Raw genomic sequence first — 27,264 nt, forward strand, 5'->3', positions numbered from 1 at the left:
TGCGACACTCCTCCTCCTCGGCGATGAATTCCCGATTCTTTGGTCCTCGTGCAGAACTTGTCCACGTGCCCGCCACGTTTCACTACCATACGCGCCGCTTAATTAAAATACGGCCTTATCGTTTCTTTTCTCGTGGTCGAACCGGCCGCGTGCGCGTCGTCCATTTAATGTCCTAGCTCCTCCATGTTACTCACGAAAATGCCACTCCTTGTTCTGGAAGTTCGTTAATGCAGTTTAATTAAGCGTTGTTTGCAGGAGGTAATTTCGTAATTTTCGTAAGAAAGGATGGGCTTAAGATAAGGTTAAGCACTAAACCAAAATGGGCCGGCGCCTTGGGCGGTTGCCTTATCAGAAATGCAACGAAGCTGCCCCTCTTCTTTCTAAATATTAATTAAATATAAATTATTTATTGAAAATGAGTAAGAAACAAAGAGGTTAGTTAACGCTAATGCAGTGATTAGCAATAGATAATTAAGAGATAATTAATTTAATCAGTTTAAATTTGTCCATAAATGAAGTGCTAATCTCTCTCTCTCTCTCTTCAAAGGCTCCAACCCAATAAAATGACCTTCCCGTGTCTCTCTTTCTTCCTGTCTCTCTCTTGCTGCTTCTTTTCTTTCTTTCTTTGTCTCTCTGCCTTTTCGGCTTCCTCCATCGCCATTTATGTAGAGATTCGAGCTCCTCTTCCAGAAGAAAGGAGGAGAAAAAACACTGTATAATTATAAATACATAGAGAGAGAGAGAGATACAGAGTTTGTGAAAATATATACACAAGGATTCGTTTTTTTTTTTTTTTTTGAAGGGAAAGAAAGAGAAGGAAGGAAAACGATGATGGGTTCTTATTTTCTGGGTTGGTTGATGGTTTTCTCTGCTTTGGTTCTTGCTTCTGCTACTCCAAAGAATCTGCCGGTCCTGTCGTTCGATGAAGGTTATTCTCAGCTATTCGGGGAAGACAATCTGATGCTCCTTAGAGATGGTAAAACGGTTCATCTCTCTCTTGACGAAAGAACAGGTACTTCGCTTTCTTGCTCTGTTTTCTATCGTTCTTTCACTTTTCTTCTTTGCTTGGTTTGCTTTTCTTTTCTTTGTTTTCTCTTTTGTGGAGCTCTTTTGGGGGGTTTTGACAGAGTTCTTTTTTTTTTTCTTTGGAATACCCAGGTGCTGGATTTGTATCCCAGGACCTTTACCTGCATGGGTTCTTCAGCGCTTCGATCAAGCTTCCGGCTGATTACACCGCCGGAGTGGTTGTAGCCTTCTATGTGAGTGCTTCGATCAGAAAATCTAAGAAAATCAATCAAACCCAGAACTCCTTTTTTTTTTCATTTTCTTTTAATAATCTGGTCTTCTGCAGATGTCGAATGGGGATATATTCGAGAGGAACCACGATGAGATAGATTTTGAGTTCCTGGGGAATATTCGAGGGAAGGAATGGAGGATTCAAACGAATATATACGGCAATGGAAGCACGACCGTCGGGAGGGAAGAGAGATACAGTTTCTGGTTCGACCCTTCCGAAGACTTCCATCAGTACAGCATTCTCTGGACTGAGAATCACATCATGTAAAGATCAAACCACCTCACCCACTTGCGGATTCTCTTAGATTTTTCTATTTTTAAATAATCACTACTGCCATTGCAGCTTTTTAATCCTAATCGAATGGCTTATACCCGTTCTTTCCGTATCTTCTTTAATCTCTCTCGCATGGAGTCGATTCCTTTGGCTTTGGCTCTTTGATGACGTGATGTGCTTGTTAGCATAAGAAGAAAGATACTTTTTCTGGAAATCTTCACAGAGAGCTTCACTTTTGCTCCTCCATTTTTGCTCATCCCCTGTTCTATTCATAATTGATCATATTCAAGTTTCAAACTTTTCTCTCAAAAGACTCGATAATCTGTCTAAAAAAAATTCTTTTCTTACTCTGTTCATCTCTTTGTTTTTTCTGTATTAGGCTTGGCCGCAAAAGGAGCTTCTTTATTTGCTTCTTTTTGCTTAATTTTTCTACAACTTGAAAAGATTGCTGTTTTTGCTTAATTTCTCGGCTAATCCAACCATTTTTTTGTTGAATTCTGCAGATTTTACGTTGACGAAACTCCAATTAGAGAGATACAGAGGACTAAAGAAATGGGTGGAGATTTTCCCTCCAAACCGATGTCTCTGTATGCAACAATATGGGATGGGTCCAACTGGGCTACAAACGGGGGCAGGTACAAAGTAAATTACAAGTATGCCCCCTACATTGCCGAATTCTCCGATTTAGTCCTCCACGGCTGCGCAGTCGACCCAATTGAGCAGTCCCCGAAGTGCGACCAGGCTGTTCTCGATGCCCTCTTCGCCGGGCCGTTGCCGGTGGCCGGAATCACGTCGAAGCAGCGAGTCGAAATGGTGAACTTCAGGAAGAAGTACATGACATATTCGTACTGTTACGACCGCCTGCGGTACTCAATTCCGCCGTCGGAGTGCGTGATTGATTCACGGGAAGCCGAGAGGCTTAGAGGGTTCGACCCGGTGACGTTCGGCGGAGGGCGGCGCCACCGTGGGAAGCGGCATCATCGGAGCCGGATGAACGGGGATGAGGGCATCACAATATGAGTGGGAGGAGAGGGTGTAATGTAATTGATGTGATTCGATTTGGGCTCTTTTGTCAATTCCATTTGGTTGGGTCTGTGTTCTTTTGTGAATAGAGAGAGTGGAAGATTTATTTGAGAATTGAGGGTGGTGGGTAGGTCAATGGACTTTTCTTTCTTTTCTTTTATGTTGGTATATATATATTCATAGCTAGTCTCCAGCGATTTTCTATTCTGATAGTTTTGAATTTTGATTTCTGTTGTCTTCCTTCCTTACCCCCCCTGTTTATGGTGGATGATTTTTGTACTTCCCACCCCACCAGCTACTTAAATAATAAATAAATATATGAACTATGAAGGTGGGCATTTATTTTCTTTCTTGGCCATTGATGTTGCTGTTCTTTGCTTTGTTTTGTGTTTTGAGGAAATGGGGTGGGGCCACAAGGGCATTTTTGGAACTATGGGAGGGACAATATCAAGTAAGGGTTTGGAGCTTGGGACTTACAAATGAGTAGGGCATAGGTGGAGGGACCTAGGCCCTTGGATTGTAGTGGGGGGTATGTATGGATTTGATGGGGTTGCCAAATGCCAATCACTGGAGCTATTGAAGAGAAGAAAAATAAGAAATCCTGTGATGTGAACTTGTCGTTAATGAGAGGGAAAGGATGGTTTCCAAGAGTTGTTTTTGCTAGTGGGTGGCAGTTGGGAATCTCTTGGAAGTACTTGGGGGTGGAGGTTAGGTTTAATGGTTTCTGTTTTGTTTTGATTTGTCTTTGTTTTTGTTCTGTTTTGGTTTTTAAGATTTCTCTCTCAATTCCTTTCATTCATGGGGAGGAAAAGGAGAAGGAAAAAGCCAGTTAATACACACCCTTGTGAACGAGGACATCGTTTGGGGGTCCCACCCACATACTAGAATTTTGCAGTTTGTACAAACTATGAAAGACAGCTCTATCTCATCAGTGGGCCCTTTGTCTAACAGTGCAATAAAGTAAGGAAATTAAAATCAAACGTCGGTTGCTTTTGTATTTGGTCAAGATTCCACAAGTGTGATTTGAAAGCTCAAGGCAGGATGCGGCTTCAGATATAGTGGAATGGCAGAACAGGAGGATTCTTATGGATGTGGGTTTTGCATTTTCGAGCACTAACACAACAACCCAGGTGCTTTCACTCATCCTGTTATTTTGTCTGGGTTATTTCCACGTTCCACCCATTTGTTATGTAGGATTAGGTTAAAGCTTTATAGATACGATTCCCATCCAAAGGCTTGATTGCTTTGGAGGACAACCCTGACTATACACTACAGCTGCATAGTGTTAGCTTCAGGACTTACTTTTTCTTCACGTTTCTGCCTGCATGCATGTTCTTTTATGGCCGTATTTTTATTAAATCCCAACCGGTCCGCTGAGACATCAAGACCAGCAACAGGGGCCCTCATCACAGAGACTGTCTGAAGAAAAAGGCCAGATATTGCCTGAAAAAACAGGCCAACTTGTCTGAATGAGTAAAAGCCAACTCAAACACGGACAAATAAACCATTGTAGGCTTGTAGCCGTTGCCCCATCCCCAGAGTGTTTAGGGTTAGGGTCCTGGGTCCTGAACATGCTAGGGTGCTAAATTCCTGATCTTAAAGATTGGAGTCGGGGGGCAGAAATTCTGATAATGCAAAACCCGAACACAAGAAAACTGGGCAATAGGAGTTTTATGACATCCACATTTCTAACTGGATGGACTCGATTCATTTCTTTGGCCTTCTGGCTAGCTCCTATGGGTGTCATACTGGAAAAAAAGAGCAGTTTCTTTCTTTGCACTAGAAAACCAGTTCGTTGTTCAAAACAAGTATCATGGCCTAGGACTAGAGTATCCTCAGTCAAGTGAGGCCTAACACCAGTGACTATCTCAGTTCTCTACACCAGTCACTCTACCTAAGGTTACAAGGGCTCGGGGGTATCTGCTGGAGCTGGACCCAGGATTTGTTCATTTGAATACCATCTTGACATGATTCAAGAGGTGGTCCCTGGGGTCATAACAAAATGGGTCATGGTCTGCAGTATCAGACAATTCCTTCAAGCTCTGGTATACTAGCACATTTGTGTGGGGTTAATTTCCACAAGTTTTCAGAGGAGATGATAACGGCAATCAATTTCACTGCTTGAAAAAATTGAAAGAAAAATAGCAAAGAATGGAGCATAAGAACAGATTACTGGGTAAAAAATTAATCTTATTTCTTTCAAGAAAGATAATGTTTACAACAATTTCTTGTTGCTTCTACAGAATATTTTAGACCTGTTAAAAAGTTTTATACGCCTCATTGTCCAATTTGGCCTCCATTCTCTCGATCATTTTGATGAAATTGCGGACAATGGTTTTTCCTTCTTTAGTTATAATGCTTTCAGGATGGAATTGGACCCCCTGCAATTATCACAAATACTAGTCAACTCAGGTGAAAACAACAAAGTAAGATGAACTTATCAACAAATTGGACCCCCTGCATTTATCACAAATACTAGTCAATTCGGGACAAAACGACAATGTAATATGAATTTATCAACAAGGTGGTAAGGAAAGGGGTAAAAGCAAAGCTTTCAGAATAAAGCAGGAAGCTGATTAACAGCATCCAAAAGACTAGTAAGTGAAAAAGAATGACAATAAACGAAGCTTAATCCACGTGAATGTGCATAGATATGTTACTAGGATTTAGACTAATATGAGAGAACCAGATGCAGGAAAACCATTTCTGTTCCACAAACCTTTTTTATTCTGGGCTGTGGTCTAGAACCACATGTCCAAAAATCTAGCTTGGTATCAATGAAGGGGGGAATAAAGCCATCAAAAGATGTATCATTGACATGAACATTCCACCCCTTCATAGGTCACATGTGATCAGCACTGGCCCTGCATTTTGATTTCAAACAAGTATATTTATGAGACCTGGTCCACTATAGTTCGGATGTTTATGTCCTTTCATCCAGTTGGTCCTGTTAAATTCTGTAAAAACTTCCAAGATTGATTGATTTGTCCAGACTGCCTGACTACTTTCTTTGGTCCCACATGCCCAGGTGCAAAAACAAATCCCTAGAGACCACTCACGAATCACTACCATGTCAAAGCATGGGATAGAAAAGTTCAACCTTATTCTAATCTACAACAGGGAATTTCCACCCTTTCAAGGAAGCCTGAGTGAGGAAAGAGTGCTGCAGCCATATAGGCAAGGAGGCACCAAACCCTTCTTTAGTTCTTTATCTCCCTTTGCCTAGGGGGAGGGGGGACTTAAACGTGATACACCTGTATTTTAATGGTTTTTATTAGTAACATTCAAAATTTCGTTATAGTTCATGTCTATAATACCACGATTCCCCACTATCATTTATAATCCAGCCTACAAGCAAGTTCTAAAGTTTAGGACCTTAGCCAACCTCAAATCCTTGTTGAACTGCCAAAAGTTCTACATTTATGGAATCACCATTGACCATCCTCAATAGGGCCAGAAAACACTGCCAAGATATGTCCTCCATAGTTTCTAATGAGTCCACCCACTCCTGACTCACCTGGATTACCAACCAAGGCTGCACCCATCGAAATTCATCTTAATCAGATTGAGAGAAGGAAACCACAATATGGTCAATAATCTCCTAGGAGAGAGGATATACAACCATGTACCAATTATTGATGATATCATGATAAGTGTAAACAAGGTTCCAAATGTATCTTTGGGTGTGAAACCACGAGAGCAAGGCTTAAAGCAATTCTTTGTAATGAACAAGCTCAAGAAAAACGCTTTGACGATGATTGCAGAGTTTTTATCTGTGGAAGGAGTGGCTGGTACAAACGAGGCATTCCAAATGATGGACACTGGTAACAATGGCAAGATCAACCTTGAGTAACTGAGAGCTGATATGCAAAAGCTTGTCCAGCATATCAGTGAACCTCACCTTCAGATTTCTAATGGAAGCTGCTGACATAGATGGGGATGGAGCTTTGGACTATGGGGAGTTTGTTGTAGTTTCAGTTCACCTAAGAGAGTTGGGCAATGATGAAAACTTGCGGAAAGCCTTTCTTTGAACTGAAGAACTATGGGAAGCATTGGCTGATGAAGAGGGCTCCAACAATGAGGAAGTCATTAATGCCATTACCCATGACATTGACACAAACAAGATGGGCACATTAGTTAGGAGTTTGCCACAATGATGAAGGCCAGTACAGATTGGAGGAAAGCATCAGGCAGTATTCCAGAGAACAGTTCAATAGTCTCAGCTTAAAGTTGACAAAGGACAGGTCTTTGCAAGGAGCAAATGATGGTAATGATGGTAGATAGGGAAGCAGAACTAATTGTGCCCAAAAAAAAAAAAAAAAAACAGAAGCACAGAAATTTCTTTATTTTTGTGGACTCTACAAATCATTTCTTCATTTCATTTTGTTATTATCATCTTGAATGACGATTCTTTTCTTCTTACATAGTTCCAGGTTTTTTAGAGAGTTTGCTGGAGGAGAAAAATGGGTCATAGAAAATTTTAAGGCATGGGAAGGTTGTTATTATCATTGAAAATATGTCAATTTGGCTGATACACTCCCCTTTGATTAAAAATCATTGTCTGGATGCTGCTTATCTGCCACCCACCTGTCTTGTTGGCTTAAAGAGAGACCACATGAAATTGTTTGGTTAGTGTTCTTATGGTTTTATTAAATACTGCTTTTCTTGGCCTTGTATGTAGGCTTTATTAAATACACCCAGTCTAATATTCAACTTCGGAAAATAAACAAAGGGTAAAAGACTTAAACATACCCTGAATTTTCATAAATTGACTTAAACATACCCTGAGTTTTGTAAATAGACCTAAATATACCTTGTGGGCTGTCCCATTGAACTTAAACATACCCTCATTTCTTCTCCCCTTTCATGAACCCGTTTAATATTCTAAAATCCTATTTTACCATTTGAAATATTGACTGTTCCAAAACAATATTTCTTACTCTGTTTCCGACTTTCTGCAAGTGCAATTGCAACAGTTTTCAGATTAAAATAGGGGGCCTGTGGATGGATAACGTAGTAGAGAGGTTAAAATAGGGGGACTGGTGCTTGAGCATAACAGCAGAAAAAAGAGAGGGGGAGAGAAATAGGGAAGATAAGCAAGAAGAGGGAAGAGAAGAAGACGAAGACGAAGAGAGAAAAAAGAGGGGGAGATAATAAAGATGGAGGGAGAGAATGGGGAAGATGAGCCAGCTGAGATCTCTATATTTGAATGGTGATGTTTGGGAGAATAGGAAATGATGAACAGTATCTGGGTCTTTTTGGTTCTTTTTGAAAATTTAGAGTATGATTTAGGGTAAAAACGTCATTTTATAGCCAAAAGGTATATTTTAAGTCTATTTTAAAAACACAAGGTATGTTCAAATCTTTTACCCAAAAACAAAAAATAGTGTAAGGGGAGAAAGCATCCAATAACCCAATGAGCCACATTAACAGATTTTTTTTTTTTTTTGATAAAAGATTGAATTTTATTCAATAAGATATTACAATACAGCCTTCCCAAAGGAGGGGCACGAGCTGGCACCTCTCCACAATAGCAACAATGTACTACCGCAGACTAGTAACAAAAAATTTACAAAGCTGCCCAGAATAACTCTTCCCTTGATACCCCTTGTTTAGCTAACCCATCCGCTATGGTGTTAGCTGTTCTACCCACCCACTGAAAAATAACATTCATGTTCCTTGATAACCATTTAGCTTTCCTCATAATACCCCTGTAGCACCAGATCACTGAATCTGGATTTTTTAGCCAACCCCCAACAACTTTGGAGTCTCCTTCAATAATCAAATTTTGAACTCCTAACTGATCCACAACCTGAATGCCTTGTACTGCCGCTAGAAGCTCAGCTCTAACTGATCCGCAACCCTAACAGAAATGTTTTCTATAATAACTTATTATGTTTGTGTTTTCTCTCTGAATATTTTGGCATTCCTTTCTTACCACACACACCAAAGGATGGATGCTCTACTGCATCTTATAGCAACTTGCCCCTCATCTTAGATAGAGAGAGAAAAGAAGAGCTGAAAACGGTTTTGATGTCCCCAAGAGCATTTCACCTATAACCAAATAAAGAAATAAATACTCCGAAATGCTTGAAGTGAGTGAACGGGAAGATAGCAGGTGGTGCATGGTCTCACAACTTGCTGTAAAAAGAAAACTGTCATGATCCCGAATAGGATGTAACATAAATTTCGTCTTCTTCAAGGGAGACTAGAGACCTCCGATAAAAACCAAATGGTTTTAGGTAAAATTCTTTAATTCATATCCTCAAAACGATACTTACAAGAATATATATAGACTCCAATTAACTCTCAAATTACCATGACTTTCTGAACTAACTAACCCCCCCTACAAATAAGGCATTAAACACTAAACTCAGCCATGTACTAACACAAGCACCATAGACATGTTTCACATACAATTACAAAAAATCAAATTAATCCCTACACGTCACTAACAATGTGTCCCACTTAATTTGTCCTACTTCTACTCACCCGATTTTACTTACCCACTAACCACCTTCAAATCTTATCCCATTATCTAATATCTTGACACGTGGACTCCCCTTAATAGACATGTGACATTCCCAACCCCTTAAGATTGACCTTGTCCTCAAGGTCAAAGCTTTCGTTAGTGACCCTTATTTGTTCCTCAGATGAAGTCCTTCAATCTCTGAAAGTAGATGGCAGATCAACACTCTTTGGTCCATAGAACAATCACAACTGTTGGATGTTGCAAATTCCCAAAAGATATATTTTACCAAGGTAAGATTCTTAGTTGGTGCTTTCAAGCAGCGTAGGATAGCCCATGATGCATCTACAAGAGCAGCAGTGTGGGTCCTAATGGTGATTCCATGTGGTGGTAGCATATCTAGTCCATCCACAGAGAGAACAGGTGGCTTTGGATTCTCTCCACAAGTCATCCATTTGGCTTGCTTTGCATAAAAAACTAATTTGTTGTTATTTACCTTCATTGCAGCTTCCCCATGGTACATTTTCCTGCTTGGATGAAGAGCTGTATTTTGATCCATGTCCTTACACCCCTTTATCATGGACGCCAGTGAATCATCATCCACATCAATGATGGCTGATGAAATAACAAGGACTGACCACAAGCCAATGAAAGTAACCAAATATACAGAAGCCTCAGTATAGCCACCCCTTCTCAAAAATCCATTTCTGTACTTAAGGTGAAGCATATGACCTAACTTCTTGAAATCCTCTGGATTAGAATTAGGAGATGAAAAGGTAGCAATTATCTTTGTCCCTTCAGTTCCTGATACTCTAGTAATCTCCACAGAATGGGCATTAACAGTAACCATAAAAGCTGAACCTTTATCTCTGTTTTCTAGTGACATCAATGGTAGCATCTGCCTCCCTAGATTTTCTTCCATACCTATGGATGCAATTCTTGACCCATACTTCACACAAGTAAAAACCTCAGGACTTGAAACAACCAAGATACAACCTCTAAGCTGTAAATAAGCCATATATGGACTTGAGTTTATGATTCTCAATTCCCTGTATAACCCAAACGGGTCTGCAATTGCTTGGAATGGATAATTGTCACCACTGTATACTTCCCTTGGAGTCTTTTCATGTGACAAGAGATAGTGAAGCAATTTTATTCCATTCACCGTCTCAGGCATCCCTGATGTGTTCTTGTTTTCATCGCTAATAATTAGAAAGTCACGAGAGGCAGAGACTGAGATAGAACCTCATGAACAAACTATTTGCAATGGATGAATCTTCATAAGTTTTATACTGGGATTTCAATGGAGTTGTGGAGATCTTACCAATTTGTAACTGGTTCATAGATGTGACCACATCATTGACAGAGTAGGAATCCAAAAGTCTGAGTGATGAGATGTTAAGCGACAGGGGTGCCAAGTGGGAATCCAAAAGTTTGAGTGATGAGATGTTAAGCAACCTGGGTGCCAAGTTCGATGGTGGGGACATGGATATCAGCCCAATCTTCTGGAAGGAAGAATTCCAGTTTTGACAGAGTGGTGACCGGTCATACAACTCAAGCAACAGACGTCTTTGGACGTTGTCGGGGTGGCACTCGTAGCTACTCCAGTGTGTGAGGGAACTTCACCCCTCGTGAAGTATCACCAAAGAGGGTCCAAGGAGGGACATGGGCCATCGGATTTTCTTGGATTCCTTCTCCGATCAACTTCCTCGTAATTGTCTTTTTCCCAACGTACTCAGTGAGCCACCTGGTGCATTGAGGGTTCATAATATTAACATTCATGGAAGAACTCATTGCAGGAAGTGGATGAATAATGGATGATGCAACCGAAGGACCACACTGTACTGCTTGACTAGCTTTGACAATGGCATGGACCGATCTTCATCTAGGTTGCCAGAAGGCCCAGAATTGGTTGTCGAAACTTCAAGGACAGAACTAGAATAGGTGATGATTGCAGCTTTATCCTTCATTGTGTGTTCCTCACTGTCAACATCTTCGATGGCATGCTCTTTCTAATCATTGTAAGTGGCTTCTAGTCGATCGAAACGAGCCATGAAAGATTCGAACATTTGTGTAAGTCGTTCCATCATCTGCTCTTGGTCGGCTACCAATGATCAAACCTTTCGTTGCAGTTGAACTAATCAGTGTTCAAAACCGGAATCCATTGCCGGTTCTGATACCAAATGTTATGATCCCGAATAGGACGTAACGTAAATTTCGTCTACTTTGAGGGAGACGAGAGACCTCCAATAGAAACCAAATGGTTTTAGGTAAAATTCTTTAATTCATATCCTCAAAACGATACTTACAAGAATATACATAGACTCCAATTAACTTTCAAATTACCATGACTCTCTGAACTAACTAACCCCCCACAAATAAGGCATTAAACACTAAACTCAGCCATGTACTAACACAAGCACTATAGACATGTTTCACATACAATTACAAAAAGTCAAATTAATCCCTACACGTCACTAACAACGTGTCCCACTTAATTTGTCCTACTTCTACTCACCCGATTTTACTTACCCACTAACCACCTTCAAATCTTATCCCATCATCTAATATCTTGACACATGGACTCCCTTTAATAGACATGCGACAAAAACACATATCAGGTAAGAGATAAAGGCCTTCTTCGGAAATTCTCATAAGTGTTGATCTTCATGTGTATGGCTTCTCAGAAAAAGGCACCTAACTGTAGGACGCACCAGACCACACCAAACAACACTCACAGGAAAGGGTGATAGGGAAGAGGGGGAAGAAGGCAACGCCCTAAAGAGAGAAGAACAGGTAAAAGAGACAGATAAATTGATAGTCCAAACTCTACTGTAAGAACAGTTTTTACCGATACAACTGTTAATGCTACAATCTATGAAAAGAACCAACTGCTAGAAACTGTCAAACCCAATTTATGGAAGGAAGCTGCTCCAGGCTTAGGAAATTCAGAAAACCTGGTTGCTTTGCAGATTATGTTGAATGGTTACTGAGAAATTCAAGCAATACAATAGCTACTGAGAATCCCAGCTACTAGAGATAAAAAGGCAACAGTTACACTGAAATTTATTCCTATCAAGTTCTCCAATGCTATAAACTCACTCTAGCATGTCTTTTCCTTTCAAGAGCTAACAAAGTTCTGGGATTTGCATATCTTGAAGATCGAACTTTCCCCATGATTATACAACTTAACAAGGTAATAGTTCAATTTAATCACTAAAGCTAAAAGCAACATTGTGAGAGACAAGCATTAGGAAAACCCAAACCATCATTAATTAAGACCAGTGTTTCCCAACATAGATATAAATTCTTCAGCTTCACCCGTATAACAAAGGAAAATGTCAAAACTCAACATTAATTAGGGCTTTAACAGATAGACACCAGCACAAGAGAACACTTATCTTGGAATCTATGTCGAATTTATAGGCACATGATTCAAAAGGCCACACCTCTTAATTCATGAAGTAAACTAAGGAACCTCAAATGCTTTGGAATCTGATTCCAATATCAGAGTTCTAGGCTATTGGCACGATTCCATTTGCTTTTAAATAGGTATAGTCTGCCAATACTGATAGTATTAATTACATGATTTATTCTGAACAATTTTGCCCAAAATTAATTTGAACAACTTATATCTTTATCCAGATATATGTTTTAACTTTTTAAAAATTTTTCAATTTTTCTATTTCTGTTACTGAAATTATATTTTTTCCTTCCTGCTTAATTACTGAATTTTTCTTGCAAAATTGCATGTTCACCAGGTAAAAAGAAAGCCGAAAAGTATCCAACATATTTCAGAACAAAAAAAAAGGTGTTTTCCCTTGTTTCAGCTTCCAATCCTGAATTCCATCTTTCCCCCATTATATTACACTTTGTTAGGAGCATTTTTTAAGTATTTATATCCTAAAAAAATATTGTTCAAAATACCAGTGTTTTCGGATTTTTAAGAGGCATAAACCTCACAACGTATTCAGTGTAAGGTATTCCTAAAAAAACTCCCCCAAAGAAGATATGGTATTCCCACATTCTACCTAGAGCCTGCCTCTTTGTTTGGGAAGCTTGTCTAAAGAGAATAAACACATATGATATCATTCAAAAGAAAATTTGCGGTAGGCTTTTTATCTCCCCCATTCTTGCATCTTTTGCCTCGGGAATAAAAATCTGCAGATCACCTCCTGATCCATTGTCAGGAAACAAGGAAAATTTGGAACCATTTCTTAAATCTCATCAGAGTTAATTGGACAGCTCCAGAGTTTGCCTTAGATTTTCTCCAGCAGTGGCAGGGTGGAGGTTTCAGCAAGAGAGGACAAATTTAGGGTAAATCAGATAGGTACCCTGTACTTTGGGGGTAGTGACAGATAGGTACCCTGAACTTTCAATTGCAATGCTTGAGTACCCTGAAATCTCAAAAATAGACACCAGGGAATGCCATCATCGGAAAATTTGTATCTGTTATTTGTTGTCCATGTGAGAATGTCATCATGGAGAGACATTCGGTTACTTGAGAATGATCTCAGAAATACATGAAAAGGGTATTTTTGGCATTATGTAATGTTTAACTGATGGAATATTAATGGATGGACCCAAGTGTCTATTTTTGAAAGTTCAGGGTACTCGTGTTGCAATTGAAAGTTCAAGTACCTATCTGTCACTACCCCCAAAGTACAGGGTACCTATCTGTAATTTAACAAAAAATTTATTGGGCAGCAGTAGTTCATGCTTTATGTGGGGTGTTTGGGAAGAGATAAACAGTTGTATATTTTATAACAATGTCAGAGCAGTTGAAGCCCTGATTTCCCACATAACCCACCTTTGCAACATGTGAGCTGTAAACTCTGAGGTGTTTGAAGGATTCTCTGAAAGTGACCTGTAGAAAAATGTTATCCATTTCTTGTACTCCCCTAGATCCTTGACCATCCCCTGCCCAGGGTCCTGTTCAGCAGGAGGTAGTAAAATTAAATTTTGATGGCAGTGCACTAAGGAATCCTGGTCATGATGGTATTGGAGGAGCGATCAGGGGGAGAGATGGTAATATCTGTTGAGCTTACAGCAGCTCTATTAGGATTGCTAACTCTACAAAAGCTGAGGTGCTGGCGGTTCTTGCTAAGATTCTAATTGCTAGAGGCTTGGGTTTTATGATCATAACCATTGAAGGCGATTCTTCTAATGCAATCAAATGGTTAGGGGAAAGGATGGCAGTCCTTGGAAGCTGGCACATTACCTGAATGAGGCTAGAGATTTGATGGGTCCCATCGATGTAAACTTTGTTTGAATCCCTAGAGAATTGAATACAATAGCAGATAGTCTTGCATAACTCCAGGGTTAACAGGGAAAATCTATATAGTGACAGTAAATTACCCTTGTAAGTGAAGTGTGTTTCCTCTGTTTTCCCTTTTGTACATCTCATGTACATGACTTTCTCCAATGAAATTTCAGTTAACTTGTCTAAAAAATTTGGTATTAGTAAAAAACCCTCAGGCTCCTAAATAACCCAGAGGCAAGTTTCAAGATGGCCTTTGAATTATTTAGGGTTGCCATTGGGTGATAACCCAAAGAAAGAGAGTTTCTGGAATCTGGTGGTGGAAAGATTTGAAAAGAGACTTGTCCATTGGAAAAATAATTACCTTTCCCTTGGAGGGAGGATTACACCGATTAGGGATACTCTAGCCAACTTACCCATTTATTTCCTATCGGTGTTCAAAATCCCAACAAAGGTATCTAACAGATTGGAGAAGATGATGAGAGACTTTCTTTGGGAGCCGGGAGAGGAGAAGAGGGACCATAGGGTGAGCTGGGAGGTGGTAACTAGGAGCAAAAACCAAGGTGGATTGGGGCTTGGGAATATTAGGAAAAGGAATTTGGCCCTTTTGGGGAAATGGTTATGGAGGTTCCCACTAGAGAAGGAGAAATTACGAGCTGAAGTAGTGGTAAGCATCCATGGGCTGGAGCAAAATGGATAGGATGCTGGAATCCGAGCTAGGACTACAAGCACGTCACCTTGGAAAGCCATTCATGATCTGTTACCAATCTTCTCCCCTCTTATCAAGTATGATTTGAATTCAGTTAACTTCATAAAATTCTAGGGACAAACCTGGGCGGGGAATGCCCCTCTAAAGGACCAATTTCCTTCTTTGTATGCCCTATCTGATTTGAAAAATGAGCCAGTTTCTTCTTTCATTACCCCTTCCTCTTCCAATTCTGGGTTTGGGTGGAATTTGGGTTTGAGGAGGGCTGTGAGAGACTCAGACCTTGACAGTATTTTGAATCTCCTTGGACTTCTTGATAGTGTTTTTTTAGACCCTTCTAAGTTGGACACTAGAATTTGGACCCCCACCCCCACTAGCTCATTCTCTTGTGCCTCTTTCTTCAAAGTCTTAACCAGTCCACCAGCCCTGTAGCCCTCCCCTTCCCCGTTAAAGAGGTTTGGTGCAGACCAATTCCTCCTAGGGTTGGTAGTTTTTGCTGAGAAGCTTTTCTGGAAAGAATCAACATTGGTGATCTGCTCCAAAAGAAGAGACCCAAGACATGTTTATCCCCTCACAGGTGTGTTCTCTCATCTCTGTAAAGCTGATGGGGAGACTGGTTTTCACCTATTAGTGTCATGCCAGTTTGCAAAGTCTATTTGGGAGTGGGCTTTCTCCCTCTTTGGGTGTATTTGGAACCCTCCATCAAACTTGTAAAGTCTTTTTCCCCCTTTCTTTAGGTGGCGTATGAAAAGGGGTAAGACCATGTGGAGATGCTTGAGGGCTGTGGTATGCTGGTCTTTATGGGAAGAAAGAAACTCCAGGATCTTCTCTGAAGTAGAGAGAGGTGCTTAAGAACTGGGAGAAATGATCCATATAAGGATTGTACAATGGCTGAAATCCTCAGAGCTATTCACAGATTACACAGTGGATGACATGTTGAGGAAGTGGGGTGAGATTGCTAGTTGCTCTCAGACCAAAACAGTAATGAGTGTGTCTTGGACCTCTCCACCAGTTGGTTTCTTAAAACTAAACTTTGATGGGAGTAGTAAAGGGAATCCTAGACACTCGGGGATTGGGGGGTGTTTAGGGATGAGAATTGGATTGTTTCAGCCCTGTTCTCAGGCACAATTGGAGTGGATGACTCTGTCAAAGCCGAGATCTATGCAGTTATGGAAGGAGTCCAGAGAGCTAAGAAGATGAATATAAGAAAACTTATAATTGAAGGGGACTCAGAGGTGGTGGTAAGGTGGCTGAATAAAGACAACAGTGGGTTATGGAACTACAGCAATGAGAGGAGGAAATTTAGGTGGCTGGTTCAAGAGATGGAAGTCAAGATCAGTTGGGTGAAAAGATCAGCTAACTCTTTTGCTGATGGATTAGCTAAACAAGGGGTGGAGAGGGAGTCTATGCTTTGGGCTCAGGTGTAATTCTTTTTTTCCTTTCTTGGGGGCTCAAGCCTCAGCTGGAAGATAAGAAAGTTTATCTTCCCCTTTGTAATTATTTCTATGATTAATTAATGAAATGTGTTATTGATAAAAAAATAAATAACCCAGAGGCATATGGAGCATAGCCTCAAATGTGAAGCTTTTACAAGGCATACATTTATCTGCTTCTACACCATCATGGATCCTTGATTCCAGTGCCTTAAATACTAATGGATATTTCTTCGATTTTTCTAGTTGCTCCATGTGTTCTGGTAAAACTTGGGTAGCTGATGGATTGCCCTCTTTTATTGCTAAAAAGGGTGTGATTCTTGTCATCAGAATTTCTCTATGCATTGTATTGGCATGTTTCCGTATCTGACTAGTGAGTACTATCTTGTTATATATTAGTAGTATTACCAAACCATTGAATTGTAGCATTATTTTTTTCCTTGACATTATGTTCTTTAGGACCTGTACTTGAAGAAGGTAACTAAGGGTGGTTGTGAAACTGAAAGCTTGTATCTCTTGGAGACTTCAGCTAGATCTACAACAGTTCATCAGCCTAGTAAACTTAGCATCTCTTCTAGTCAAGGTTCAAAATTTTGAACTGATACACCATGTATCTGACAGATCGTATTGTATATCACCTGTGGTGCCTATTTTAAGGCTAATCCCAAAAATAACTGTTTTAAATGTTAAACAAGGTTAAACCTACCTCCTCCCTATTTTTGGAAAAGAAAAACTAAATAAACTGGGATGTATGTGGTACAAAATACTGATACACCCCTTCTGTCTTATTGGGGTATCTTTGAACCTTGTTTCTAGTAGTAATAAAGACCAACTAATATGTTGGGATTTTAGACTTGGTCAAGGTTTAAACCTACCTCCTCCCTATTTTTGGGAAAAAAAAAACTACAAAAACTGGATGTGTGTGGTACAAAATACTGATACACCCCTTCTGTCGTATTCGGGTATCTTTGAACCTTGTTTCTAGTAGTAATAAAGATCAACTAATATGTTGGGATTTTAGACTTGGTCATGTGTCTTTTTCATATTTAAAGCAATTGTTTCCTATTTTGTTTGAGTGTGGTCCTTTGATTTTTCAGTGTGAAATCTGTAAGTCTACTAAACATTCTCAAATCCCATATCGGCATATCCATTAAATAATAATAATAGTTCAATTCTATTTGTAATTGTTTATTCTAATGCTTGAGGCTCTATCTTTGCTTACTTGTTTGTAGGGGTGGAGACAAAAACCGAGCTTTTCAAGCTATTAAAGCTTGGCTTGTGAAAAGCTCGATTCCTGTTCGATCTAAACCTGAGCTTCAAGCCGAGTTCAAGCCCAATGAAGCTCAATTCGTGAAGCTTGTGAACCTAATTGAGCTTATATTATATATAATGTTTTTAATTTTTACATGTGGATATAGTTCTTTACATGTTTAATTTTTTATTTTATATGAAGCTTGGCTCACTGTCAAGCTCGAGCTGAGTCGAGGTCAAACATATCAGCTTTTGAGTCGAGCTGAATTTGAGCTTGTGTTTATAGCTTGACTCAAGCTTGATCTAGAACCTGAGCCTCACATTTTTCTTTCGGGCCGAGCTTGAATAACCAAATATTTGGCTCAGCTCAGCTTGAATAAACCCCTACTTGTTTGGATATCGCACTTTTATCACATTTGTTGATGATTATACTTGATGTATTTGGGTTTATTTGATGAAATTTAAGGTTGAAGTTTCTTCCCCACTTCAACCAAGGATGAAGTTTATAATATCTTTAGAAACCTTCACAAAATAGTAGGTGCATAGTCTGAGCAACCCTTGAAAATTTTTCATTTCGATAATGTGGAAGATATATGCATTCAATGCCTTAATTATATATTTCTGAGCATGGGATACAGCACCAAACCAGTTGTTATAGATAAAGTAAAGCCTCAATTGTCAAATGCAAAAACAATTCAACATGATTTGCTAAAGCACATCTCAGTAGTTCAGAGTACAAAATCAGATGTTAATCATATTCAATTTCATCCATTCACAGATAATCCTGCAAATGTTACCATTCAAAAAAATCGCAGTTGATTTTCAGTGTTCTCCATTTTAAAATTTGAGGGTGGACTTTCTTTCGACTGATGGAGAATTTTGCAGAACCTAGGGATGAAAAAGGGAAGAAACAATAACATTTTTGTCTAAGTTTGTGTAGATCCTATAGGCCTTTCATGGGTCTCATGATGGGCCAACTATCAAGTTTCAATAGGCTCAATACAAAATGAGCCAAATACATTGGGCATTAGCTACCTATCCAACCACCAAGAACAGCAATGGTCCCCATAGGCCTCACAAATAACTCTTTAAATTTAATATGAAAACCTACAAAAGTATTCTATAGATTTACTTTCTGAGTTTTGGTCATTGTAGAGATTTGCTTTCTAACTGAGTTTTGGTCATTATAGAGAGATTTTATTTGCTTGGACCATCGTTGGATAATGGCCTTTTTTATCTAGAGATTTTATTTGCTGTCAAGTTAGGAGATCTTAGGAAATAATTAGAGATCTTCAAAAGGTCCTACAATATATTTTTGTTTCTTTTTAGTTTTAGATGTCAATATTCTCCTTTTTTTTTTAGCTAAGGTAAGTAAACAGTACGAGAAGTGGTTCCTTTGGCCATTTTCTGGGCTATATGGAGTGAGAGGAACTTGCATATTTTTGAAAATAAGTGAAGGGGAAGAGATGGCGGCAAGGAAGATACAAGGAATGCTATACTCATGGTTAGGGGGATAAACATCTGAAAGAAGTCAATATTCTCTTGTAATATGTAAGGATCTCACTTCATTAATAAATTTTATGAGAAATTCTGCTTCTTTTGTTTGTTGCAAGGTCCAAACATTCTTGAAGGCATAGACTCCTTCAAATAGACCCTCTAGACACCAACTCCTACAGAAGCCTAGAGCCCTAGATGCTGGCTCCTTGGTCATTCTATCCTTGTTCTCCATTATTATTATACAAAAAAAAAAAAAAAAGATTTTGATTTGACATTTGACATTTGACATTTACAGTCCTACATGTTGCTGCTACCCACACAATAGAAATCATATGGCAGTGGCCACTGGTAGCACAGATCATACATATGGATATTGCATCAATGATAAACTATTTTTACTGAGATATGGCAAGGACATGGCATGGAGAAGATGTCAAATATGGAGTATAAATAAAATTTAAATATCAACATCACAGCATGGAATTTGGACCCATTTTCAAGTGGTGGTTTAACATGGGCTGGCATAGCAGATGGCAAAAGATGTAATGTAAAATCCTGAAGTGAACTATTACCAAAAACATCCCGAAGTGAAGATAGCTACTCTAGAAGTAGTTAATGCACCCGAATCCACCCCAAGCTTAATTACAAACCATATAATCAACAATATCCACTGTTCCTTCTCCCATTTGTACACCAACAATACACATTCAACTCTATAATATGTTAGAACTAATAATTCACTCAGGAGTTCATTTCATTACTAGAATGCATATCTGGCACAATACATCTTTGGAAACCTTAAAGAACTAATTGCACAAGCCCTGACCAACTGCTCCAACTTCAATATCAAAAGATTCATGATAAAAAAACAAGCAATTGTTACAGTATGAAATAATTAGTAAAACAACAAATAATAACTATTGACTAGGTACTGACTGGTGAAACATGAGACCATGAGCAACATGTAACGAGTTATGAGTTTTATATATAGCTTCCCAGGCTAAAATGTTACTGAAACAGAACCACACTGCAAATAGAAAAGAAAAAAGCAGTATCTTACCTGGAGACGCTTATATTTTTTATGACGGGCAGCCATTATCAACCCATCCTCTGTCCATGCTGTAACTTCAAGTTCATCACTAGGAAAACTTTCATTTTCAATAACAAGGCTATGATATCTACCAGCTGTAAAAGGGCTGCAACATCATTACACAAATGATCACTCATATTATCTATCAAGAAAAAAAAAATAACCATCCATAATGACAGCCAGTTTAGTCTAAAAGAAAGCACATATAGTTTTTTTTTATTTTTTGAAAATGTTTACAGAGAAAAACCGGTTAACATTACTAAGATAACGTACTCAACCAATCATATATGAAATATTTCACAAGAATTAATTATATAAGCCTAAAAAAACTTCTAAATAATTCATCAAATTAAAAATGAAACGGGTGAAGAAATCAGACACGAAAGCCTACATAACTAGACCATGGTTTTAAAAGGCATTGGCGTGCTGTGGAGCCAAATTGACTAAATTCAACCACCTTATATACCGTGAAGTCTGTGCCTCGATGCCTTACCTCAAATTGGTTAGGCACATGCCTCATCTAACCAACCTACCAAATAAATATATATGATGGTTTCCAAAATTTAAAGTAACTTTATTATTTACTTAGCAGTAAAATCAAACTATCGCTCAAGAATCCTTTCTAATATCTTTCTTAAACCACAAATATCCCTTTGTTTCTCTCTTATTTACCAAATAAAAGAGTCCTAATATGGTGCTCCACATCTCAATCTACTATACATGAGAACAGCACCAATAACACATGGTAGTGGGACTCCCCAATCTAAAAATTAAAATTAATAATTTAAATAAATAAAATTACTAATAAAATAAAAATTAAAGAAAATTCCCAATCTCATTTACAAGACATTCTACACTAAAAAAGAAATGTTATATAGTGAAGAATATTTTTTGAAGATATTTATAAATCAGTTTATAGCTTATATTAAAAAATAAACTAGAATATACATATATATACATATGAAGATTAAATAAACAGATTATTTCATTTAAATAGATAATGTTATAAATATAAAAAAAAAAGAAAAAATAAAATTAAGAAATAAATTTTATCTAAAAATGCAAAAAAATAAATTATAAATAAATTTAATTTGATGAATAAACTAAAATGCATGTAAATTAAGTAAATAGATTATTTCATTTAGATAGAAAAGATTATAAATGAAAACAAAATACAGAATAAAATTTACCTTTTCTTCAGAAAAAGGATGCATTATACTTTAACTTTCTAAAAAAAAATCAGAATAAAATTTCAAACCCATAGGGTTCATATTAAATAAAAATAAATATACATGCTATAAAAAGGAAATGTATAAATTGGCTATTAAAAAAGAAACTATACTAAAAAATATATAAAATTATAGGGTCTGTTTGGTTCCCTGGAATAGGTGCTTGGAATCGAAATCGGAATGGCCCATTCCAATTCCAACTGTTTGTTTGGTTGAAATGGGATTCCCCTCTATGGGGGAATGGCCATTCCAAGCTCCCCCCTTGGGAATGGGATTCCCATTCCAAAGTCTGTCAAGAAGTAAAGAACTCTCAACAAAACCCTCCTAAACCCTAATATTAATAAAATATTAGCAAAATAATAGATATTAATAAATTAATAATAAAATAATAAGTTATTAATAAATTAAGAATAAAAACAAAAATATTAATTATTAAATAATAACAATAATTAAGTACAATATTAATTAACTATAAACTTTATAATAATAAAACACTAATAATTAAATAATAAAATATTATTAAAGTAATAATAATAATGATAAAGTATTAGTAAAAAACTAATATAAAATTGAAAATCTTCAATTGATTCTGATTCCAACTCCAAATGAACCAAACAACAATTATTGGAATCCAATTCTGGTTCCTGTCTAAACCAAAAAGGCATTGAGAATAGGCGATTTCAATTCTGATTCCAATTCCAATTCCGTTCCTGATGGCGAACCAAACGGAAATAGTAAATAAATGCATACATACATGCAACCATACATATATATTGAAATTTTTGAGGCTTATGTTTCTCGTCTCTGAGACCTAACCACCTTGCCTCTGTCTTTAGCCTTTTAATACCTTGAACTAGACTACAAACATTATGAGAATATAGTTAATATATGCAGATCAACAATAAACTAGAGATGTTATATGGTGAATAAGAAGACGGAGATTCAAATTTCAAGGGTGAAAATAGAAAAGATGTGATAAGAACCAACATCATACAATAAAGAAACAGTTGGTTTACGACATCACAGTTTATGACTTGACTAAAATTTTGCAGCCCTTAAATTTAGAAATGCTCAAAGTGAAAAAAGAGAGCAACTCAACTATAACAACAGCAATACCAAAAAAACTAAAAAAAAAAACTATAGCAACAACAATAACAACATTTGACACATGTCCATGGACAATAAATTCATTATTAATAGCAGTAAGTTAAGCTTTCACCCCAAATAAGAGCAAAGCTCCTAGCATTTTTTCTATTGGTAAAGAAAGGCTCCTAGCCTAAACTAATATCTCCTGTTATCACTAGAATTTTGATGTCACAACTCAACTAATCCCTTCATTTGATAGATATCCCACCGTGAAACACTTTTGAATGTGCCTGAAAAATCCTTGGTGAGCATGAGAATGAGCCAACTGCATGAAATTTTAGGGATTTCTTCTTTCAAGGAAACTTACTCCCATGATAGAAAATGAGCATGTGAATGAGGTGATAGAAATTCCCTTTTTTGTAGGAAACAGTTGCTTTCGTTGAAGTTAAATTTAAACACAAATAAACTGTCAACCACCCAAGTACATGGGTGCTGACCCCATTGATACAATCTTGAGTTACAATACTGCCCAAAACAAATTCTCTCTAAAAGTCCTTTGCTTTGCATCTCCCTTGCTAGCCAATTTATTTCCCTCATGAACTGTCTACAGACCCAGACTCCCAGACTTGGTGACTGCATCCACCCAATACCCACATGAACTGTCTATAGACCCTTAATTTGATGAAGACCCATCTACTTAGCCAGCCTTAAACCTTGAAGAGCCAACACTTCTGCTCTCGGTGAATCTCCCTCTCCTATTGGCACAGAGAACATAGCTAGTCTGCCCTCTTCATCCCTTAGAACTCCACCTATACCAGAAGGTCCCGGGTTGCCTAAAGAGCTCCCATCAAAATTCAGCTTTACCCTTTGGAAAATAGAAGTCCATAAATCCTGAGTTCTAGCCTTGAAAGAAGTAGAAGATGCCACTACACTCCATCCTCTTAATATGTCATCTAAAGATCCTGTTGTTTCTTTCTTCCCAAATTGACCAGAGGACAGCTGCCCTTGTGGCTCTCCACATTATTTTACCCCTCTTCTTCAGTTGCCTAAAGAAACTTGAATCAAAAAGGCCCACCACATCCTAGGGACTGGGGAGGGTCCCACCTACAGCCAAAGAGAGAAGAGAACTAATTCCAAATATAAGACACAAAGGGACAAGATATTAACAAGTGTGTAGTCATCTCACCACATCCCAAGCAAAGGCTACAAACATGGGGTGAAAGGCACCATTGTGGCCTTCTTCTTTGAAGCAAATCCAAGGTGTTGACTTTTGGTGATAATTCCCTTATGAGAACAAGAAAAGGGTATCTATTTATTCTCTAAGAAACATGTATGGAGTTGCATGGCTTCACCACCGGTATGTCATAAGGATGTCACCTATCGACTTGAGAGGGAATAATCAGCATAGAAACCAGACAAACTAATCTAGCCTGCCTTCTCAAAATAAACTGTGCATTTTACCTTCTACGCTTAACTTTATAGAAAAACAGGTAGAACCAACAAGATTAAATTGATCAAGAAGGTACCCTGCAGTATCATCCAATTCTCAAAATAATAAATTGTACAAACTCTAGAAGTGCAGCCATAAGCAATACAACCATTTTATGAGAAAAAGCTCATAACCAGAAATGGTGAACAGAAGACCTACTTTGGTAATCCTGAAAACAATCCATCCTCCCCCTTTTCATCATAATACACAAGAGAACTTTTTCCATGCATAACACCAAAAGGAGAGCGAACAATCTTTCCTGTAAAAGAGTAAAGGTAGAATTAAAGCACGTGATTATTCATTCTATAAATAAAAATTTGTGACTTTTCCAAGATCAACAAATAAGTGCATCATAGGTTTTTGTAAATATTTGATGCAAAATCAGAGAAAGACAATATTTGTTCGCAATGGTTTTTTTTTTTATTTTGTGTTCGCAAAGGATTGAAAGCCATGAAAATAACAACTGGGCATACTCACCACCAAAAGCTTCTCCAATGCACTGCAACCCCATACAAACACCAAACAGAGGTATAACAGGTCCAAGTTCTAGAACAGTTTGTAATGATATACCTGAATCTTGAGGTGCACCTGTTAAAGGAGAATGCTCAACAAATCAGGAGTCTGCACCATGAAATAATCACATTCACATGATAACAAAATACCTCACCTGGCCCAGGAGATATAAGTACTCCTCTTGGATTTTTCCTACATATATGGAAAAACAATATTTTATATCAAGTAAGTGATTAAAAAAAAACTAATAACAGTCACTTTTTACAGTGAAAAAAGGTCAAACAGCCATAACGTGTGGTCATACAAAACCATACTTGTGAAATATTCACGGTCATCTTAGTAACTAGACAGAAAAATCCTTACCTTTTCAATTCCTCAACAGTGAGCTCATCATTCCGGTAGACCTCAAAGTTACAACCCAGCTCTCCCATATACTGTAGAACAAAAAAAGTGTAGAGAAATAATAATTATTAACGATTTTTCTTCAACGGATGCACATGATCAATGAACTAAACCTTCATAGGTAAACAATTTTGACTTTCTTAATAATAGAAAGCACAGTATGAATAATTATCAAAGGGATAAAAGTTTCTCTTTTGATTTAATCATCTAATCTAACACCTTAATAGTTGGACCAGATTAACACTTTATACAAAAGGCATGGATCCAGATACTCATTTTTAACCAGGAAAAAGGAATTGATCAATAAGGATACAAAGTTAAAGAGGGCATTATCATCATCATCTAAGCCTTGTCCCAACAATATTGGGTCGGCTACATAAATCCTGTCTCTCCGTTCCGTTCTTTTTAGTGATCTATGAGAACATGATAGAGAGAAAACAATAGTTGGTCCTAAAAGAAAATCTAGAATTTGAACAAAGCAGATTACAGAACTATAAATGTAGCTAAGGAAGTATTGACTCAACTCAAGAGAGAACCAATGCTGTCAAAAACACTCCAGCAATAAAAGCATTTCTTTTTGGCAAATGAAATGTTTCAAAATTAACAACCAGGACCAACGCAGAAATAATAGTAAATTAAAAATTAAATATAATATTTGCCCAAAAAAACATGTTCGAGAAAACCCATAACTTGGAACAGGAAACCAGCCGAATTAACAGAAAGTAAAACAAGGAAAAATATATCATGCAGAACAATAATCAAATGGAGGGAGAAAAGGGAAAGTAAACCTGGCAAAGATTGTAAGTGAAACTGTCGTAATTATCGATGACAACGATCGGATTGTCGGCCTTCTTAACACTAACCGAAAACCCAGAATTCTCCACTCCAGACAGAACTGTTGCCCTTGGGGTGAAGAGAGAATCCTTTGGAAACATGCAAGATCCATAACGGATTTCTGAACAAGCCAAGAGGCAGAGAAGAGAGACAGAAGACAAAAAGAGATTGAAATCATCAGAAGGCAATGAGAAAACAAGGTGTTGATAGAGGAAAATTCATCTTACTCGCAGGAGGAGTACCAGTTCTTCGATCAGGAAAGCGAGCGAATGCTAAGTGCGTAGAAGACGGTGAAGGCTTCTTCACTTGAGCAATAGCGCCCATGCATTGAGAGAAAATCGCAGTACCAGCGGAGGCAGCAGCTGAAGCCATGGCTTGAGATTCGGAGATTCTACTGACGCACTTCACTAGAATCGCTACGAACGCTGAAGGGGTAAAAGTAGGAATCGCAACTGGGCGGGGCGGGGCAGGGCCGGGTTTTGCCTGTTCCATACTCGAACCCGAATTCAAATTCCCCGCCCCGAACCCCGGCGGGGCTAAAAATCCTAATCCCATCCCCGACTTTGCCCCTCGCCCCGGTATACTCATTAATTTATTTTTTTATTTTTTCAAAATTTACCTAAAATTATTTTATATTGTGTAATTTGATAATTTTATATATGTTTTACGATATAGTCAGAACGGGGTGGACAAATACCGTCCCTACCCCAGAGTTTTGGGTTTTCCCCGAACCTACCCTGAAACCCGATCAGTGGTCACAAAAACCCGCTTGATCAGGGTGGGACGAGGCACCACGGGGACAGATCAATTTGTCATCTCTACCTCCCCTCTTATTTCTCTTAGGACTTAAGCCTCCTATATCCGTAACTTGTGTTTGCATATTTGATAATATATGAAAAGACTATTCTACCCTTAATTAATTTTCAAATGTTTAAAAGAGAACCACCTAAACTATAGCAATCAGTTAACTCAAATTAATGCGCTTAAACATTTTTAGATCTGAATTTGTAAGAGGTAGGCCAATGACTTAATGCCCTCAAACATTTTTCAGACCGCATTAAAAGACAAAAATGCCAATCCTCAATTTCCCTCACCCTCTCACGGCCTCTCAGCAGCGGCACTCTCAGCAGCGGTGTTCACTCTCTCTCTCTCTTTCTTTCTCTCTCTCTCTCTCTCTCTCTTCCTCTGTCTTCTCACCACCGCCACTGCAAGGAGTTGCAACGGCATTTGATTTCCCTCACCCTCACCCTCTCCCTCTCCCTTTCTCTCTCCCTTTGTCTTCCCGTCACTGTCGCAACAACTCTCAACAGCAGCATTCAGGTTCCCTCTCCCTCTCTCTCTCTCTCCCCCTGTCTTCCCACCACCGTCGCTACAACTCTCAACAACGGTGTTCAAATTTTATTCTTAATAAT

At 38.3% G+C, this 27,264-nt stretch overlaps 2 protein-coding genes across 3 annotated transcripts; one reads left to right on the forward strand and one right to left on the reverse strand.

Moving 5' to 3' along the window:
• Positions 1-580: 580 nt before the first annotated feature.
• On the forward strand, positions 581-2,940 carry LOC104607269 (putative xyloglucan endotransglucosylase/hydrolase protein 27). Its single transcript, XM_088886549.1, has 5 exons — positions 581-713; positions 803-1,012; positions 1,159-1,259; positions 1,352-1,560; positions 2,074-2,940. The coding sequence occupies exons 2-5, from the start codon at positions 829-831 to the stop codon at positions 2,588-2,590; spliced, it is 1,011 nt and encodes a 336-aa protein (XP_088742675.1). The 5' UTR covers positions 581-713; positions 803-828; the 3' UTR covers positions 2,591-2,940.
• Positions 2,941-4,762: 1,822 nt separating this feature from the next.
• LOC104607268 (anthranilate synthase beta subunit 2, chloroplastic-like) lies at positions 4,763-26,265 on the reverse strand. 2 transcript variants are annotated; one of them, XM_010272873.3, is made up of 8 exons: positions 26,095-26,265; positions 25,807-25,973; positions 24,980-25,050; positions 24,771-24,808; positions 24,581-24,691; positions 24,263-24,362; positions 20,270-20,405; positions 4,763-4,974 (listed from the first exon to the last, which is right to left on the reverse strand). In XM_010272873.3, the coding sequence occupies exons 1-8, from the start codon at positions 26,222-26,224 to the stop codon at positions 4,852-4,854; spliced, it is 876 nt and encodes a 291-aa protein (XP_010271175.1). In that variant the 5' UTR covers positions 26,225-26,265; the 3' UTR covers positions 4,763-4,851. The 2 variants fall into 2 exon arrangements, with proteins under 2 accessions (XP_010271175.1, XP_010271174.1); XM_010272872.3 differs by having other exon boundaries at positions 26,080-26,265.
• Between the last annotated feature and the right edge of the window lie 999 nt (positions 26,266-27,264).

This window comes from Nelumbo nucifera, chromosome 4 (genome assembly GCF_055504915.1).
Source record: "Nelumbo nucifera cultivar China Antique chromosome 4, China Antique-T2T, whole genome shotgun sequence".
Classification (NCBI taxonomy): Eukaryota; Viridiplantae; Streptophyta; class Magnoliopsida; order Proteales; family Nelumbonaceae; genus Nelumbo; species Nelumbo nucifera.